This window comes from Melozone crissalis, unplaced genomic scaffold (genome assembly GCF_028551555.1).
Source record: "Melozone crissalis strain CALT ecotype California unplaced genomic scaffold, PUWL_Pcris_2 ptg000004l_1, whole genome shotgun sequence".
Lineage (NCBI taxonomy): Eukaryota > Metazoa > Chordata > Aves > Passeriformes > Passerellidae > Melozone > Melozone crissalis.
The window spans coordinates 31,589,754-31,610,008 of NW_026535782.1; the positions used below are offsets into that span (position 1 = coordinate 31,589,754).

A 20,255-nucleotide genomic window follows, 5' to 3' on the forward strand; every position below is an offset into this window, starting at 1 on the left:
TTTTTATAGAAATGTCACCTAAATCCATAAGCTGCATCATTTTATTTCATGATTTTTTAGAACAAGAGTACCACAGTACTCAAAATTATATTTCAAAATTCAATCAGAAAGAAGCTTTAAAATGCATCTGCTTACATGTTAGTTGAAGTGACAGCCATTCTAGATAATGGGAAATTCAAAGGTAATGGGAAGAACATACCCCTGTCAGGACTTCTGATGTAATCTGCCTAATTTTTGCTAGTACATCACATAATGAATAATTCCACCAGATTTTTGAAGTCTAAGGGAATCTCCACAACAACATGAATATTATGGCAATGGCTCAGATTCTGGCAATGATTTTCCCACACAGGATTACTTCAGGAAGAAATATGACACTGGAGACAGAAGATATGGGCACAAATATGCCATGGTAGTTTTCACTTGAATCTAAGACAATAATAATATGAATAAAATTAATATGGTTTTAGCAATATAAACACAAAGAGTGATCCATGTATTACTCTCTAATCAGTACCACACAGTCAAACACAAAACTATTTTCCATTATTTCCCAAATTTGTCATGTAAAATTGTAAATTTTAAAATTTACAATTTTGCATGACACCAGCTAAACATATTTTAGAATCAAGGAATATCTATTATTTTGATCTGTTAAAATAGTTACAGTAACAATAAAACATAAGAAAAAGGGGGGAAAAAAGGCATAAATCAGATTTTTTTCTTTTTTAATCTAGAACTTCCTGTTTTCTATAAGACTCTTCAGATTATAAGAGATGTAAGTTGAAAAAAGCTTAAGAAACTGTCTCAAGCACAAGACAGAAGATGACAAAAATTCACCTTATTTATTTGTAATCCCTAGTATCAGGCTAAAGCCTGATAAAAGCTTGAGGCTTCAAAGGACTTGACAGCCTCCACCCCTCAAAAAAAGCAGATACATTAATAATTATAAAAATACAGCTTTTTAAAACTTTCAAATATATTATTATAACATAGCCAATCCAATTATACCATTCTCCCATATTTATGAACAACAATGAACTTAAAGGCTTTTTTCTTTCCCTGTAAGAAAGGCAGATTGAAAATTTAAAGATCTCTTGTCTTGCAGATCGTGTAAACGAGATTGGTTTGGTTTGGAAGAGATATCACAGTGAATGACACACCCTGCAACTTTCAAATAACACCAATTGTGTGTGTCTTTAGTGCTTTGTTCCTAACTGATGGGGACACAGAGGGTCCTAAGCAAGTTAAACATCTGTCAGACTAGTACTGAAAAGGGATGGGATAAACCATCAGTCATGCAAACATCTGCAAACATAATAAAGCTGAATGTGTAATTCAAGTGTGTGACTTTTAAAAAGCTCATAATCTTATACACAGTGTATGATGAAACTGCATTCTGGCTTACAATGTGTATTCAGAATGTTTTACTATACACACTGGACTGGTTTCTGTGGAAGTACCACTCATGTGCAACATGATGGCAGCACACTTTCCAGAAGTGGGATGAAAGCCTCATTAGTTTGCAGGGATTTTTTGCTTAAATCATACTACTGCAGCATGGAAGTGAGTCAGCTATGTAATAAGGGGAATTATACCATTAACTTTTTTTCCTTTAATAATTAATGCCTTTGCTTTACAAATATTCATATTCACTTTTTCTAAAAGTAAATAAATTATTTCCAGATATAGCTATGTTGCAGACTACAGCCTATCATCATTTTCAAGTGATGTCTTTTTGCATAAAAGATATTTATACCAATATGCCTTTATTGATTAAACATTATATTGCATAAATACAGATGAAAATTTACTCCTCTACAGTTGGAAAATTCTCATCTATCAAAAAATAAAAAGAGCAAAATATGTTTTAAAATGACAGACTATGACTATTTTTAAAAATAAGTTTATGGAAAGTGGGATTGATTTTATTCCAATTGATCAGTTATTTATTTTTCCAGATATATAATTATTGAAAATGTGAAATGGTCACAGAGCAGTAGCATAAGCACACGATAAATTGCTGCATTGAAATACAAGACTAAAACCTCCCACTGCCAGCACAGTCTGATTTTATACTTACCATCCTACTTTTTTCATTTTTTTCCCCCCCAAATTTAAAATAAACACAAAATTATAAAAAGAACAAGCCTGGACAATATGCAAATTATTGAAGTGCTTTACAGACTGTACACTGGCTTCAGCACATCAATGCACACATACAACCCTCATTATAAGGCAGATTGAGGTCAGTACATGGCCCTAAGAAATAACTTAAAATAAATCCTGACAGAGAGGATATATGAAGGGTGACTATAAGAAGCAACACAGACCTACCAATAAACAGAATATGTCTTCTATTATGATATTGGATAAGGAATGTGCAGCTTTTTTTGGTATCAATTCCAGATTCCCAGTCTAGTTGTTTTTTAGCATCCCTGACTCACTTTCCAAACTTTACTTTCCTAGCTTCAATTTGCTTCTCCCCAGAGCAACTTGTTGTTTTCTTCCAGGCAAACCTGACAAAGCACAGCATGACCTTTTCTTCTCTCTAATTTTCTGTAACTGTCCTGACACTTGTCTCATTCTCTGCTTTCTCAGCATTGTCTCTGGGTAAATTTTATCCATGATCACACATTCAGTTATTATTAATAGGTCAGCAAGTCCCCTGTTCTGATTCAGAACCCAACCTTCCCTACACAGTAGGGATTTTACAAAGTAAAATAATACTTTTTACCCTTTCAGAATTTATACCAAATAGTTAATGTTAAATAATTTAATACTTTAAATTTATTTAATTTTCCTTCCGGAAATTTGCTGGTTTTCCAGTTTCCAATTTTTTCATGAATTTAATAAGTGTAAAACTACAGAAAAAGAGGATGAAGAAGTGCAAATTTTAATGCTTAATTCTATTATTTTTAATAACTTTCAAACTTCAGAGTGTTAATCATACAAGATTCTAACAAAAAAAAAAGTTTAAAAGTTGGAATGGTTTTTTGGTTTTTTTTTTTCAGAGAAAGATTTTTACAGAATCTACTAAATTACTTTATCCACCAACTGATCTTTTTGTATAAACTATATTTGATCTTTTCCTGGCAAGAATAATTGCTAATGGATCCTTAAGGATGCAAATATTAGATGTTCTGTATGCAAGCTGGTCACCCAAGAGCAGCAAAAGTGAATAAATGCACTTTCAGGATGTGATTGATCTGTCATTTATAACTTTTATATCCATTTATATCTTTTGGGTTGAAAGGAACTGCACCTTTGAATTCCTTTTATTTTTCCCTCTGTAGGGTTTCCATAAATACAATTGGAAAAAAATACCTCTTCTGCATTCTAGATGGCTTCTTCTGGTCTGAGCTGTCCCAGCAGAACTAAAGCTTCACTGTGAGAAGTAAATAAAGCTCCCAAATACAACTGGTGATCAGGGATCACTTCATAATTGTAACCCTGGGGGCAATAATATTGCCATCCCCCTTGCCCCTCCAAAAAAATCATGTTGAAAATGAAAAATATAAATTGGTAATAATTATCCCATTCTTCTAGGTGCTAGTGCTCACCTGGAGCCTTATGGGGGTTTGGTTCTTCGGGAAGACCACAAGACAAGTGTCCCAAGACACAACAAGGTTAAACTGCTGCCAAAGCAGTTCAGTGCAGTGTTAGGAAAACCCTCTGTAAGAATAATTCAGCAACAAGGCTGGCCATGCAGGAATGGTGTGGTGACACACTTTCACTGACAACTGAGGCAAATGTCTGGGAGGGCTTAGGGTCTTGTTGCAATGGACAAAGGGGGCATAAATGACATTTGGAAGATATTTTCATTTTTTGAGTCCATGAAAATGAACCCCTATATATGGTTTCACAGCAGTGAATTCCACTTTATTTGCAGATCCTTTAACTTAGATGACTACAATGTATATTGTATACATATACATAGTGTACATGTATACATATATATATATATATATATACACACACTGCATTTACAGATAGTAGTTTCTTGATGTGTGTGTTGGAGATAATTTAAGCCGTGGATTTCACTGATCTGCTTTCTGTTTGGTAACTGAAAACATGACTTTTCCTTCATATATTGACTTGCTCTCTTTCAAGTTAGTCCAGCTAAGACTTAGCTAATCACAAATTACAAATATGTATCTCATGAAGGAATCCCAATTTTGCTTGGGATATGCACTGAATCTTGTTTCATACACGGATGTTTTTAACAGCAATCTTTCATTCTGTCGTACTACTGCAATAAAATTTAAAAACTTCAGTGGTGAAAGCAAGGCAATTAGTCACAGATGTTCTTCATCAGGAAATCTGATGAACTGGTAATTACTAGCATAGACTTTTTCCTAAGGAAAAATACACAATGTATTTACAGATGTCAAGAAAATCAAATTAAGAAATGGTGTATTCTGTATTAGAAATTGCATAAGCAACAAAGATCCTATTAATCTCTGTGCCTTTGATGGAAATAAAGGAATAAAAAACCATCTTAAAATGTTAACATTCATACACTGGCATCTATTTTTTTTTTAAGACTACAGGGTAGTTCATATAAAACACCTGGAGGTTTTCAAAGTCTCTTTCTCTGTTCTCCCCCTCTCCCCCTCCTATTTCTATCTCTTTCACTCGCATTTACTGTTTAATAAAATCTTCATTATTGAGTTTGTCACACGATCTTGTTTACACTTTAATTTGAGCAGGGGTATCTCTCAATAACCAGATCAGAACAGAGCAGTAGTTCAACACATGAGAAAAAATTCTGCTAATCAAGATCTCTGTGGGACTCCAGTGACTGTGTTCAATAAATAGGACATTTACATCCAAATACAGCCTCATCAACAATACATTCTTTAGCTGCCCACTGGGCAGGCAGGTGGTCCAGAGGCAGATTCTGCTCAGAGTCCAAGCAATTCATGCATCTTTGTCCACATCTTGTTACTTGGTCCTTCAGGCATTGACAGGGCCTGTGCAATGCAGGAGAACAGCATGACTTCAGAAGAACAGTAACCCAAAGTTGGGATACAGCTCATGACTTCTAAGTGGTGACTTATCTGTTCTGATGACAAATGCATGCACATCTCTGAGTTTTGTTGCATGATTTGCCAGACCTACCCAAGCAGGTGTATGATCACCTCAGATCAAAACTACATCATATGTAACTACAAGTTAAGTTTTGTTCATTTTTCATATAATTTAGATGACTCCACCTAACACTATCCATGTTTCTCCAGAAAAAGGAAAAATCATAAATTGACAAATACAGAAATTTATTAATTTTTAAAAGTTCTATTTAAAATATTCACTGCAAGATTGTGTCAGAGGAACTTGTGCTAGACCTAGTCTTCACACACATACTTCAGAAACAGTTGGGCTTGTTTGAAGTGTGACTATCACTTTCAAAACTAAATTATATTTGCTGATCCAGGTCTAGAGCTGTAAACAAAAGCTACACTTCAAACAACTCTAGTTTCCTTTGAGGTGCTGCAGAGCTCCTGTTTCTGTTTGAAGTGCATTATCCCACCACATTACCACCAATTCAATGTTACATCTGTCCCTTTTTACTACATTGTGTTTACTGATAACTAAATAAACAAGATAGTAACAATAAACATGATAATGCTCAGGACAGAGTATATGTGACAACTTTGAGCTCTTCTGCTCAGAAGAGCTCTGTTTAAGATTACAGCTACCACCACAAAACACGATGGAGTCATATGAAGGAGATGGAAAGTAAAAATTATCTTTCTAAGGTAATATGTTAGTGAAATTGTGCACCATCACAAATGGGTACACACAGACTATTAAATACGCCCAGCAGATATGTCTAAATCTCATAAAAAGCTAAACTTAGACTATAATATTCACATAAATCCTGCAGAAAATGATACCTCACCAGTTCTCCATTCTCTAGGGAATGTATGTGCTTTCCCACTGGTGAGAAAACAACTACTGGGACTTAGTCAAGTGTAGTGAAGAAAACAGCTAATTACATCAGTCATGTCATACTTCACAAACTTTGATTTAGAGACATAATCCTCTCAGTCTGAAGCCCTAAAATCTGTGTCATCACAAGAAGATAATAGTCTAGAAACTATTTAGCATACAGCCAAAATATGTGGGCTATATCTGTTTCAGGCAGACACCTAGCTCAGTACTTGTAAATTTATATTGTTTGACAAGGGCTGTGACAAGGAGAAATGAAAGAATCCCAGGAATAAGAAGCAAAGTGGTCTCTGGAGAAGACTCCAGAGTGTCTTGTTTCCATCTGATGTCTACATCCCATAAAACACTGCCCATACAACATTGTCCCAATTGAAGCCATGCCCCCACAACTAAGCCCAGCTTCAGCGCTCTCATACACACCACAGCTCTCCCACAGCTTGTCTCTAAACCCTCTGTGGGTAATCTGGCACGAAACATCCCTCCCTGGGTGCCAAACCAGTTTGGAAAGGTAATGAATGCTTCAGTAAACTTGGGCAGAGACCTCTGTGGCGTCTCGACTGCTTGATGAACTGGAAATCTGACTTGGTGTGCCAAAATGCCTTCTGCCTGCGCTATATTTAGCATGTAACCATCACATTACTAAAAGTCCTAAAGATATTTATGTAGGTAGCCATCTATTTTAGCACTACTGGCATGCAAGAAAATCAGTTCATATTACAGAACTGGAGATAACACCTTCCAGCACCTCTTTTCCTTCTCATCTTTTTTTGAATCAATTGGTTTTCAATATTCTGTAAAGCTGTGTCTTGGCTAAAATTTCCATTTCCAGCCTTTATTATCAAAAATTTTATTAGCAATGTTATGAGAAAGTAATTTTTATTTAAAGTGAAATATATATGTCTTATGCACTAAGAAAGAAATGTATTCTATGTACTTAAATTCTTTACATTTTGGAGTTATTTTTCAGCTGCATTCAGTGGGGAAAAAAAAGAAAGAAAAGCAAAATAAAAGACTAAAATAATTAAAATGCAGTGACAGCATTTCAATGTTCATTACCCCCTTAGACCTTTATGGAAAAAACCCCAACCCCCTCCACTCCCCAAACTCTAAATAAACCAAATCCCACAGCATTGCAATCATATCAAAACTCTTTCTCAGCTCAAAAAACCCCACTTCATCAGGCATGAGAACAGAAGGAGGAAATTTTGCAAAAACAGAGGGCATAAAGAAGCTATCCATCTTTGCACTTGAGATACACAGACAAGCAAGCCCATAACTATGGAAATAAAATACTTGAAAACATGCTTGCCCTCAGATCATGTTGAGCTTTGCATAAAGATTTATTTTCTCTTTTGCCTCAGGGTACTAATCAACTTGATTTTAATTTTTTCTAAAAATCATGTGGAGATTTAAAAAATTTTGTCTTTTATTGCATAGCTTATGTAAAACTGTATGAATATACGTGCGTGCACCATTCACTAGACCTTCAAATAATGTTATGCCTAGGAAATTAGATATATCCTAATTTTTAAGTAAAAAGTTAATGAAATTTCCTTTAAATTATTCTCAACCTCCTCTGTAATAAGTGAATAGTATTTCATGGGTATCTTTATAAAACATTTAAAAAACAAATCTTTGTTTTGGTTATCAGAGAGATAATGAGGTAATGGACAGAATCATTCATATGACTGATGCCTTCCTCACCCTTACTGTGCAGTATCATAATTTTTTTTTTTATCTGCTGATGACATTTTCTTATTAGGACTTCTGTATTTCAGAAGACTTGACAAAAACCATGAATTTTAGAAAATTCACCTTTATTATCTGCATATGGTTAACTGGACTTATTAAGGAAAAAGGGAGAAATGCACATACAAATTTCTGGTTTTTTGTTCTTCCAAGAATATTTGCTGTAATTTGCAATATTGCTGATTCTGTGTGATTACTCACTGAACCTCTACAATGAAATGTAGCTTGGAGAAGACAGACAAGGATGATAAATGCATGAAGCTTAAAAAAGAATTCTGGAAGTAGCCACAGCTATCATAGGAATTTACCTCAACATCAAGAGGACCAGTGGGTGGCCTTTATTGCAGATAAATGGCTGTGTCAGTTGAGGGTCACCTCACTGTGCACATGGACTTCTCTAAAATAACAGAAAACCTTATTTTCCTGAGCCAGACAGATCAGCATGGGGGAGCTGTATTTATGGCTCAACCCAAAAAATATAAATACTGAGCAAATAGCAAAAGGGACTTTAAAGAGAGCAACAGGTTTAAGCTGAATTCAACATATGCATTCCCTTCCAGCAACCAGAATTGCCCAGTGTAATGATTTCAGACATCTCTTTCAAAAGTCAGTCAGGCCTAGAAGTCCACTAGTAAACCTCTTTTGAAGGGGAAATAACTAAACTATCAAAACTTGACACAGAAAGTTGATACTTTCATGTAGGTTTAAAATATTAATAAACCGTTATATATCATTCCATGCCTACAGAGGTTTGTAAAGTTTTGCCCTCAGCAGTACAATACTTGGAAATGCTTTCTCATTGAGGTCAAATATACTGAATATTGTGTTTGGCTGATACAAGTGAAAACAATAAAAAATTTCCCTTCAGTTCTTATGCTATAATACTTCATGCAAAGAAAAAAATAATTTTGTATTAAGTAATTTTTATAAATTTGCAACTGAAACCCTACCTCAAGACCTATTTTATCCTACTGTGTGAAAGCACAAAAAGATATGCCTTCTTTCCAAAGGAAGTTACAAACTAAGTTTAAAAACGAAGCAGTAAATTGAGAGGGACAAAGCAGAGACAACATGACAGATAATTGGCTTCAGCCACATAATGCATAATCAATTTTCCTGGTAAATCAACTGGAATGGGAAAAGACAGACATCACAGCCACCTGGGTTGACAAACAAACAGCAATCCCTGTGGAGAGCTGCATGCTACACTTTCATACAGTAAATCTAGAGTTTGCTGGGTCTGTATTCTGTGGTGTGTGCGCTCTCCTTGAGTGCTTTGATTGCTGCCACCTCCTTTACAGAGTTTTGGACCATCAACATGGGCCATGCTCACCTTTATGTCAAAATAACATTGTGACTATAAACACAGGAAATGCATTCCTCCTTCTGACTAACAGTAAGGTCTTCTTTCCAGCAAAATGAAGCAGCTCTTAAGAGTGCATTGAGCTGCAAGCAGGAAAGCAAGCAAACAAAATAATGGCAGAGATATGAACAGTAACTGAAACCAATGGGAATAAAACTAAAATATTCAAGCAGCAACAGACTGTAATTCCCAAGTTGCAGTAGGAGCTGTTCATACAAGTGGCAGAATCAAAAAACTACTCTGCAGATGGCTGTTGTATCATCTGGTTGATATTTAAGACTCAAGTAGTCCTGCAGGGCCTTCTAGTCCCTGGCTCCCTCACTGTGCTAGCAATCTCCAAGTTTTTTGCCACAGCATTGACCCTTACTTTGCCTTCCTTGTCCTGATCTTGGGCAAATGCTTCTGTTCAGGCCAAATAAGTTCATTTATACAATCAGAACACTCCATCTGCTCTGTTTACAGCTGGAGGGTGCATGGCAACACGAGCTGTGGCAGGGATAGTATAAACAAGACCTCATCCTTAGCTTCCTCTCTAGAGTAAAGAATGAAAGCACAGTTTGCTAGAGGCCAGTTCTTCATAAAAATTTAATTTTCCACAGAACTCTGTATAAACCTTTTCAGTTCCTCAGACATACTAATAAATGAATAACCACAAAAATATCACAATATTTGTCATGTGGGAATAGAAATTTTCAAGGCGAGGCCATGAAAAGAAGAGAATCCCATGTGTTCAGGGATACCTTTGGAGTATTTTGGACTAGATAAAAAATACAAATACAGTTCACACATCCACAGTTACTAAAAAGGAATTATGCCACAAGATAGTTCCTGAAAGGAACTATCACCTTACGGCATATTTTCTTTGCAGAAGTAACTAAATCTATTGAATGATGAAACCACCCCTAGATGTATGTCACCTGGACAGCTGGTCCTGGAGTTGGAGTTAAATGAAATCTTGAAACTCTACAATTTTAACAGCTTGGTCTTGTCCTCAAAGGGATGTCAGAGTAGGAAAATTAACAGGGATGCTACACTACTTTTGGAGGTCATGAGACCAGACTGACAGACTACGTCACAGAGATCACATTTAAATCTCAATTCAGAAATACTAAAATGTTACCCTTCGTCCTGCTTTTATCAGCCTCATTTGTGTTCTGAGTCAAAACAGATCTAAATGTGTGAAAAAAGAAAAATGAGGAAAGATTACCAGGTGAGCGCCCAAACTCATGACAGACTTTCCAGCTACAGCCCATGTTATTTATGACAAACTCTTGTTCTTTTAAACAGCCAGGCAGGTAATTCACATATAGATTAACTGGGTCTAATTGAAAAAAATACATATTGAAAAGCTGCATCTTCTGAAATACAGCCATCAATCAAAACTGATTCTTTCCCAAGATGAATACTGATGTTTAGCCAATATTTTAAAATCAATTGAGTTGAAGTAGTTAGTTCTCTATCTATCATGATCTGCTCTAAGAGAAATATCAAAGTCACTGTTTATGGAACAAATCAAAATGCATTATGAAATTGGAGGATGAAATTTTAAGAAGAAAATTATTTCAAAGATTTACTAATAAAGCTTTGGTAATGATATTTTTGAGAAAAAAAAATCCTTCTGAAACTAAATAATAAATGCAAAACTCCTTTTGCATGACTGCAAGAAGAATAAGACCAGTGTAAGTTTAGGCTAATAACATTTAATTAATTTTCTAATTATTTTTCTCTATCAAAATAGCATGTCAAAGAGACCAGGTCCAAATTTTCATCTGATGAAAATGAGCAAAATATATGGAAATCAATACTCAAATGCTTACATAATTCACCAGAAACATTAGACCATTTTAGAGCTACTTCTCTCTCTTTCGAAACCCAGCAAGAGTTTTTGGTGATGCACACAAGCTATTTTTATTTCTTTGATAATTTTGCAAAGTGAAAACAGTTATGCTTCTGTGCTTATAATCTTGTCACATTTTTGCTTCCCTTCCCCCTCTCCCTAGCAGGGATCATGCCCTTCAAGGGGAGGCACAGAATGATCTCATGACAAGAAGATATCAAGGACTTATGAGAGAAAACCAGCCTCCCAGCACATGTTCTGCATCTAAATCTGAGCTGACATCCATATCTTAACTGATTCAATTCTTCCAAATTGATCTATCTACTCCTCAAGTGCAGTATTAGCTGAATCTATAAACCATGGCAAAATTTAAAAATTGGTTGTGATCCTCACCTGGAGAATGTGGTCATGGAGAGGACAAAAGAAATTAAACAAGGCTATTTCTTCAAAGATATTTTTCAAATTAGGATTTAAAAATGAACACGCTAATTGCGTTATGTAAAATTTCTTATGATTTCTTACTATCCAATTTTCAGAATTATATTAATACTACTTGGAAACCAGAAATTTAGGCAGAGGCAAACTAATGCTAAGAAGTTTTTAAAACTAAGATCTGAAAAGAATTTTCCTTTTGAATAAAATCTGCAATATGTCCAATTGCAAAAATAATAAAGCCAAGAGATACCTGAATATGAATCAAAATTAAGAAGTCATGCTAGTAAAATGAATGCCTTATTTATCCCAGGAATAATCTATTCACATACAAAAATATATATCAAGAGAGAGAAAGTTTAGTAGATCACAGGATGCCTTACAAGAAGTATCTTCACTAGCTTTCTTTCTGCTTGCTTGTCCCAAAATGTGTTTCTTGGTTTTTCTTTCTGTTTCACCATTAAATATCTTATTTCAAGTCATCTGCCTCTTCACATTTCTCTCTTACTCTAGAACTATGCCTTTTCCTACATAAAATACAAGAGAGAGAGTAGTAAAATAAGCCAATTCATGCTAATAATTTGATATTGTTTGGTGTCTAAAACGTGTAATCTGGGGAATAGAGCAATCTATATAAAAATAAATATTTTTGATATAGAATGATTAGATATAAGAAAGATAAGACAAAAATAACCGATGGATGATAAACTTTCATGAAGTTTTTTTGGGGAATTTTTTTGTTTGTTTTTAAGTTTTTTCTTTTTTTTCCTTTTGGGCTTGTTTTATTTACTTTGATTAAAAAGTATCTACAATTTAATCAGAAAATAAGAGTTACAAAATTCATTTTATCACTACATAGGTAACTTTTACTAGGCTTACTACATATGAATGAAATAAAAATGGTGCAATTCAAAGGTCAGGGGAAATTCAAAATCTACAGAAGGATCATACTGCCATTTCTGTTTTTTTGCAAACATAAACTACTTCACATTGCAGCAGCATGAGAATATAAATGTACCATTGAAAGGAGAGTTTCTCTAAATTTCTTTTAATGGGCTGCCATTAATGCTCAAGAAAATAAATATGTTGTACTTTAGATAGACTCTAGAGTTCTCACGGTATAGATTTTTCCTGGGCATTTCCTTTGGGAAACTGAAATCAAGTTTAATCCTTGCCTTAATATTATATTCCATCGTTATTGTATGAAGCATTTGTGCATTTTCAAGCCAGTCACTTCCTTGAGGCATCAAGGAAACCTCAGGACACAATCTTTGGTGCAAGCTTTTTCCTCTGGTCTGTCACTTGCAATATCAGTACATTTTCCAATTACTTCTAACTCCAGTCTGCTCTAAGCATGAAACAAGGCTTAAGTAATACTGACCTTTGAAATAATTCCTTTTTTTTCTTGGGGCATGTTTGTTTCTCCTTCTAGAGGACAACTATTAGCAATTTAATAAACCAGAACTATTGGCTGGGAAAACAATTACAACAAAATTTCCATCTCACCACTCAAAAAGTAATATATTGCCATATATAATTACAGTAAAAGGGTTATACTGGAAGAGTGTAAGAGTGTTATTTAAGTGCCAGTAGCAGGATTATTGCTGTCTAGAAGCTGAGCTCTTACCAAGTTGAGTGGTTGAACTAGCAGTTAGGGCCTTTCCCTTAAAATATTTAATTAAGTGCAACATATAGCTTGGAATGACATGGATTATTTCACTGACTTGGAACTAATGCATAAGTCTAAGAAGTTCACAAGTATATTTGATAATACAACCTCTATAAATTCCCAAAGTGGAGTGAATAATTTTCTCATAAACACATTAGATGGGCTGTCACAGACATGTTTTATGAAAAATCCTTTCCTTAGGATTTTTCCTCCTGAGAAGTTGAGAGGCCTCAGGAACAAAATGTAAACAATGGTTATCTGCTGCTGTGGAATGCAACAGGTGGATCTGTCATTGGTCTCATAGATTGTTTCTAGTTAATGGCCAATCATAGTCAGCTGGCTTGGACTCTCTGTCCAAGACAGAAGCCTTTGTTATCATTCCTTCCTATTCTATTCTTAGCTAGCCTTCTGATGAAACCTTTTCTTCTATCCTTTTAGTATAGTTTTAATGTAATATATATCATAAAATAATAAACCAAGCCTTCTGAAACATGGAGTCAGATCCTCATCTCTTCCCTCATCCCAGAACCCCTGTGAACACCGTCACAATATGCCTGATATACAGCATCAAATCTGGGCTGAACAGAGAACTAGCAGCAGAAATGTCCAGACCACATGACAAGTGCCACCTGTTATACCATCATTCAGGGTTTCCACTGCTGGAACTCAAGATACTTTAGGAGGGGGCACCTCTCTCCCACTTTAAACCTCTCTGAGACATCTTTCCAATAAAACTTCACATTCACATGAAAATGTCTGCCTTTTCAGTTAGGAGAACTGTGCCATTGAAACAGTTCCTTCCTTCCCTTACTTTCTCCTTCATCTCAGATCTGTTCTACCCCCACTGTATCCCTGATCCCCCACTAGCTTCCACACTCCATGCTTAATAATTCGTAATTATTTTCCCACTTCCTGTCCATGACTGCCCTTTTCAATTCAATTATTTGTTTTTTTCTGGTCCAGGAACTTTTCCCCTAGGAGACCTTCCTCCTCTGCCTCCCCTTGGTTTCAGCAACAGCATCATAGCAGCAAGAAAAGTTCCCAGCTCCACTAAGCAAAAGCTGTACACCATAAACATTGGGTATTGCTAAGCACAGAAATAATCTCAATCTGAGCTGATTTATTTTTCACACATCCTGATATGGATGACATTGTTTTATTCTTTCAAAGTCATCTGCCAACTACCTTTTGCCAAATGAGTTATTTCCCTGCCATTAACAGGTGATAGCTCTTCTGTATCCCTCTTCTGCAAGACAAATGCAAAGTACAGGAGAGTAGTAAAGAAAAGTATCTAGAAGCACCATGGTTATCTAGAAAATTATTTCCTGTGCATTAGATATCTGCCATGAAAAGATTTTTTCCCACCTGTTTTCTGGTGATAGGGCTAAGATTTTTTTCAGTAAGAATCAAAAGGAAAAATGTTACCAAACCAATGAAAACCCACTCTTCTCCCCAAAGCATAGTTATTTCCAAATCTAGATCTTCCTTCTGTGGCTCTAAGGAGCTACAGCCTGTGGTGTGGAATAACTCAGATATCATCTGAGAACTGTTTCTTGCAAATCCTGCTTCAATTCTGAATTCCTGACTTCCATTTTGCACTTTTCAATCCCTCAAATCAATGCATTGGCCCTGAGTCAGGCCGAGCGCCATGGGGAAGTGTTGGAATGCTTGCAAAGCAATGCCAGGACACGAAGCTGTGCATGTAAGAGCATTTACCGGGAGGGTGCTGCCACATACTTGAGGATGAGGACACCCCACTGCTGCCAAGGCACACACTTGCCAGCAATACATCTCCCCAGCTGAAAAGCATTGCTGCCGTCTCTTTCTAGGCCCTGATTTAACACACCTGGCACAGCTGGCCCAGCAGCAGACCCTCCAGTTGGTTGCCTGTCACGAGATCTGAAGCAGAAATATTTGGCTGCACAGTCAGATTTGTTGGCCCTGTGGCAGGGAAGTGAGAGGTGAGGGCCAAAGATTAGTGCCATGCTGAAAATATAGAGCTGCACAATCACTGTCACTGAGAAGAAATCAAAACTGCTTCTCTTCTTGCAAGTTTATCTGTGAATGAAGTAACTCCTGAAGACTAAACTATGGAGTTCGTGAAAAACTCGAGAAAAGAAATCTCCCTGCATTTTTTTTTTTCCTTCCATGGACAAAACTAAGACACCTATGTGTCAAGAGGGTCTGAGGCTTGAAAGTGTCAGGTAATCACATAAAATGGGTTTCTAGCTTCAAGTGGTAGGTCACGGGTAAATCCCTGATTTCTATAAAGCTGGAAAATGAGCTGAAAGCTCAGGGTGCTTTCATAACAATCTGAGAAAATTTGGAGGCCTGTAATTATATTTTGGCTTCTGACTTTTTTTCTTCCTATCTGTAGCAGTTCTGGAGTACCTTTTCCTCTTGATCTCAGAAATGTTCCCGACATAGGAAAAAACCCATTTCTGCTTCAGAATAAAGGCATTGGGCTTCAATTTAAGGAAAAGACATGCTCAGCTTATTCAAATGAACAAACTTTTGGAAAAAACCCCAAAGTTTAATCCTTGATTAAAAAAACCTTGGAAGTACAGTTTTATTTTTGTATAGGAGGAAAAAAAATATGCTGATATTTTAAGGCATCTGTATATTACCAAGACTTTCACCCTCAGCCCCCTCCTTACTGCAACCCTCTCAAAAACCCTTTTGAAATAGTGTAAAGAACTAAGATTGCTGATGGATGAAAACCAGCAATTTTATAAGATGCTGCATAACTGCTGAATTTGAAAAAATATAAACAAATTGCTGTTTTCCTACAGAGCTTCTGTATAAAATGTCTATAGATTTGCTCTACATGGTGACTAAAGCCATAAAATAAAATTAAGAAATTGATGTTAAAAATTTAAGCACATTAAGCTTTGTAATGGATAAAAGTGTCTACCCAAAAAACCCAGTCTGAATCACATATACTGGAATTCAAAAGACACAGCATTTCAGAGTACTTACACTCTGAAAGTTCTGACTAGCTCAAAGAATTTCTGAAGGCTTGCATCTTGTTTAGACAAAACAAATGTGGCTTTTCCATGAAAGAGGAGTGTTACAGTGGATGGTTCAAGAACAAGATGCATTGTGTTTGCACTTGATTAAAATTCAATCATTTTCTTTCCAATTATATACAGCAAAGCATGTCTTCATTTACTATATAGCTCAATTTTGTTTTACAAAAACACAGGTTCAAGTTCTGTTCTGAATAAAGAGACACAGCATGCTTACTATCTGTCACCATATTGTTTTGTATTTTGCTGTTTACATTTTCACTGTGGACCTTAAAGAGCTGTAAAGAAAAGGAGCATTAGTGCTGCAATTTTGCAGAAGCTCAGGGTCAGGCAGCCACATCAACTGGGTCTGCACACAAAGTGTCCTGTCTTTGTCTGTGCTCTGCTTCCTGTCATCATGCAACGACACTGAGATATCTCAGTATGACAGACTGTCCTAAGTGACTCTACATCCAGCATTAATATTCATCCAGCCATTTTATAATGTATGTGTACTTTAAGCTTATATCTGCTGATATTCTTATCAAGCAATGATGCTTATGAACTATACAGCAATTGGAGTGGTTGTTTAAAGGCCAATCTATTCAAAACCACAGATAGACAGACAGATAAAATAATGATTTGGGATATCTTGCATGAAAGACAGCAACCCTAGCAGTTAATATCCTACTAAACAATAGAGAGGAGAATAATCTAAAAAGAATTTTATAATTGTATATAATATCCATTTCTTTCCTCAGCTTCTGCTGCATGAACAGTGGATAATAATGAAAAATAAAAACCAGACAGTTCATGTGGGAATAAAGGTAAATTGAAGTCTATAATTATGAAGGTGTAAGCTTCACAGAGCAACAGCACACAGATTAGAACTTGTAATATATGGGAACCTGTCCACAAAGTTGTACTTTGAAAACCACCATAATAGTGTAATTCTCAATTTTGAATATATTGCAGCTTCTCCCTGAGCTTTAGCTTTATTGCAAGCCTTGCAGCGTGTTTCCATTAAGCAAAATGACATACTGCAAACCCTTGATATTTAAAAAACCTGTTTACATTTGTTATTAACAACATTAAGAAATGTTACTCAGGCCTAAGAAAGCCTTTTTAATATTTTAGCATATTTGTCTCATGAAACATCTATTCTATGTTTTCTTTATGGTTTTAGCATTTCAAACAGTGCTTCTATGTGAGTAGTTCTAGAAATATATTTTGGGTCTGAGATTAGGAGCCAGAAAAGCCAAACCAACTATATTGTGCCTTTCTGACTAAGTAACTGAGGTTTATAATTAATTAAAACTTATTATTAATGCCATGTAATTAAAAGGTTGACCCAGTGCAACATATACTGACTGAAAATTTTATCGTTTTGAGGCTATTCTCTGTAGTTATCCCTTTTAAATAGACAGAAATACAAAGCTGTGCTATTCACAGTAATTACATGAAACATTTCACAATAATGTAGCCCAATAATTGAAAGTTTACCATTCATTCAAACAATTTCAGCTGCAGATTTGACAATCTTAATGCCCACCATTAAAACTATGGTTCACACAGGTAACTGGAGGGTTGGCATTGAATGGAATAAAATAAATTATTTACTTAATTTTGTACCCATAAAGTAGAATGGACTTGCCTTCCTGTCCTCCCTGCAAGATGCTGAGTGAAAGGCTGAATGCAGATTTCCACCTTTTGCTCTTGCTCAAGTGCATTTGGATACATGCAGATGTTGATAGGGATTATATTTGATCTCTAAACAGGATTATTTTTTAACTAACAGAAATTTTGCTCTTCATTAATTACAAATTCAAAAATCATAGAATAATAAAATGTTTGGGGTTGGAAAGGACCTTAAAGATCATCTATCAACCCCCTGCCACAGGCACGGGTACCTTCCACTAGAGCATGCTGCTCAAAGAAAATTAAAAGATCACAAACCATTTTGAAGTAATAGCATGGACTTCTATAACTAAATTGGAAATAGTGCATTTTTCCATGCTCATAATTTCTGCCATATTATTGTCTTTTTATATTACTAGCTATTGTCTGTCTAGATCACTAGCTGCCATTACAAATTATACCATTTACACACTGGGATACTAAAATTGCACTGGAGAAGTTAAAAGTCATGTTGAAAATCCAGAAGAGATTGGAGATTAATCATACACTATGTATTGAGGAAGAGTTTTTCCTTTGCACAGAAGCAAGTACAAAAACGGAATCAAACAGTGCAAAAATATAGACAAGAATTTATAATAGTGATCTATTCAACAAATGTATGCCCAAATCCATAATGATTCAGATGGTCAGATGCAGTATCTTCTAAGAATGCAGTGTAAAGATTTTCTCTTTGTTCCCTTAAAAGCATAAGCTAGCCAGAAAAAAGACTGGTTTGAGATTATTTTCCCAGACAGGGTGGACAAATTCACTTACCAATACTAAATCAGAGCATATTCGCTTTTATATATTAGTTACTTCAACTAGGTTGTGCTTGCTCTTTGATTATTTTCTATATCTTCAAAGAACTTAACGGGATGGAAGTATTTATTCAGAATTCCATCTGCCAGTTCCCCTATAAATATGTGAATCTTTAGTTGAAAAATAAATTAGTAAACACATTACATAATAAAAAATAGCTTCTATAACAGTCAGAGCCACAGTCTTTTCTCAAGAGTTCATCTCAATTTTCATTAATCTTTCCCCAATAATGTATAAGAGTTCAATTTTGTCCCAATGAATTTCCATTATCTAAATATTTTTGATCTAAAAAGACAAATGACTTATTATACTACAAGTGAATAATTTGCTTCTTTTCTTAACCAGATATATCACTAATTCTACCTTTCATAAGCAGTAACTCCTCCCTCCTTCTATTTTAAGTCATAGTATACATTTGCCTAAGTAATGGAAATGAAATTACCTTCCTTCCACATTTATTATTACACATCTTCATATCAAAATGCAATTTAGGACAAGGTTAAGTAGAATAAATATAGCCTCTCATTGCTTTCCTCATTTTGTCTATTGCTGTTCTACTGATTTCAACTGACAGGAGCATTGAGCTGGCTGGGAAGCAAGGTAAATGCAGAAGGTACTATGAATATATTATTATCATCTTTATTTAGCTACACCATCAAACTATATAGAAAGAAATTACAGCAATTTGGGAATTTTGACAGGCTGAGACCTCACTTGTAGTACAATATTCATTGACCCCAAAATACATAATGTGAAGTAACCTCGAAATGCACAAAAATATGGGCAACAAAATATCAAATTCACATAAGGAGGCTTCACATTTAAATTATGCAAAAAACCAAGATATTTTGAACATACATTAGGGCAGGATATGGTCCTTTGAATGTTATTCTCAATGCTCGTACCAGCAGCAACCGTCATCTGCAAAAGGGGGCAACAGAGATTCTGCTGAATGGAACAGAATTTTGTACAGCACTACAGTTTATTTAAATTACACCATACTGACAGATGAACGTGATCATTCAAACAAGCTTATCCAAGAGAACACTGATGCGGCTCAACTGAAATTCACATAATGAAATTGAAGGTATTGTTACATCTCCTGGCTCATGAGGTACTGAGAACAAGCAAGTGGTAGATAGATCACTTTGGTGTTCTGCACTGTGTTCACAGAAATGGTCTCTCAAGCACTGGACAGCCCAATACCCAGGGAGAAATAAACCCAGCTCCATGGCTGACTTCTACCTGAGGTCTCTACACAAACCAAGAATTTTATCTCTTTGTGAGGTTTGAAGAAATTAGGACCTTCTCCCTCATATTAAATGTCTTATGGAAAAACATCAACATAAACAAACCTATTAAATTATTAGGCACAATTTACCTGTTAAATTGATAATTTTTTCATGCTCAGACTTCCTTCTTGCATCAAACAATCATAAGGGTATAAAAATAGCAGGAAAGAAGATATCTGCCTTTAAAAAATCTGGAAGTCCCTTCAGCTTCTGAAGAATGTATTTCAGCACTGAATGCTATTTTTCCTCCTTTTTATTACTTTCAGATTTATTTCTGCAGAGCCAAATAAACAGTAATTTTCTTTAGACAGACACTGATTAGTAGGCAATCTGACCAGGCAGTATTTCTTCAGATTTCAAAATTTACTTCAGAAGAAATTAACAGCAGTCATTTTTGAAAATTCTGGATGTAAAAGACCCAGTATTTCTAGACTAAACCTTTAAGCAATTTCTT

The 20,255-nt window shown here is 35.4% G+C and overlaps 1 protein-coding gene across 10 annotated transcripts in view; it reads right to left on the bottom strand.

Moving 5' to 3' along the window:
- Positions 1-20,255, bottom strand: part of PPFIA2 (PTPRF interacting protein alpha 2) — a 289,129-nt gene that overhangs the window by 121,767 nt on the left and 147,107 nt on the right. For 5 of the 10 annotated variants that reach the window (XM_054279101.1, XM_054279090.1, XM_054279120.1 and 2 more), the window contains one exon: positions 19,368-19,430. The exons of the other annotated variants lie outside the window; for them this stretch is intronic. In XM_054279101.1, the coding sequence (XP_054135076.1) occupies positions 19,368-19,430 (63 nt within the window). The remainder of the gene's footprint in view (positions 1-19,367; positions 19,431-20,255) is intronic. 10 annotated transcript variants of the gene reach the window in all.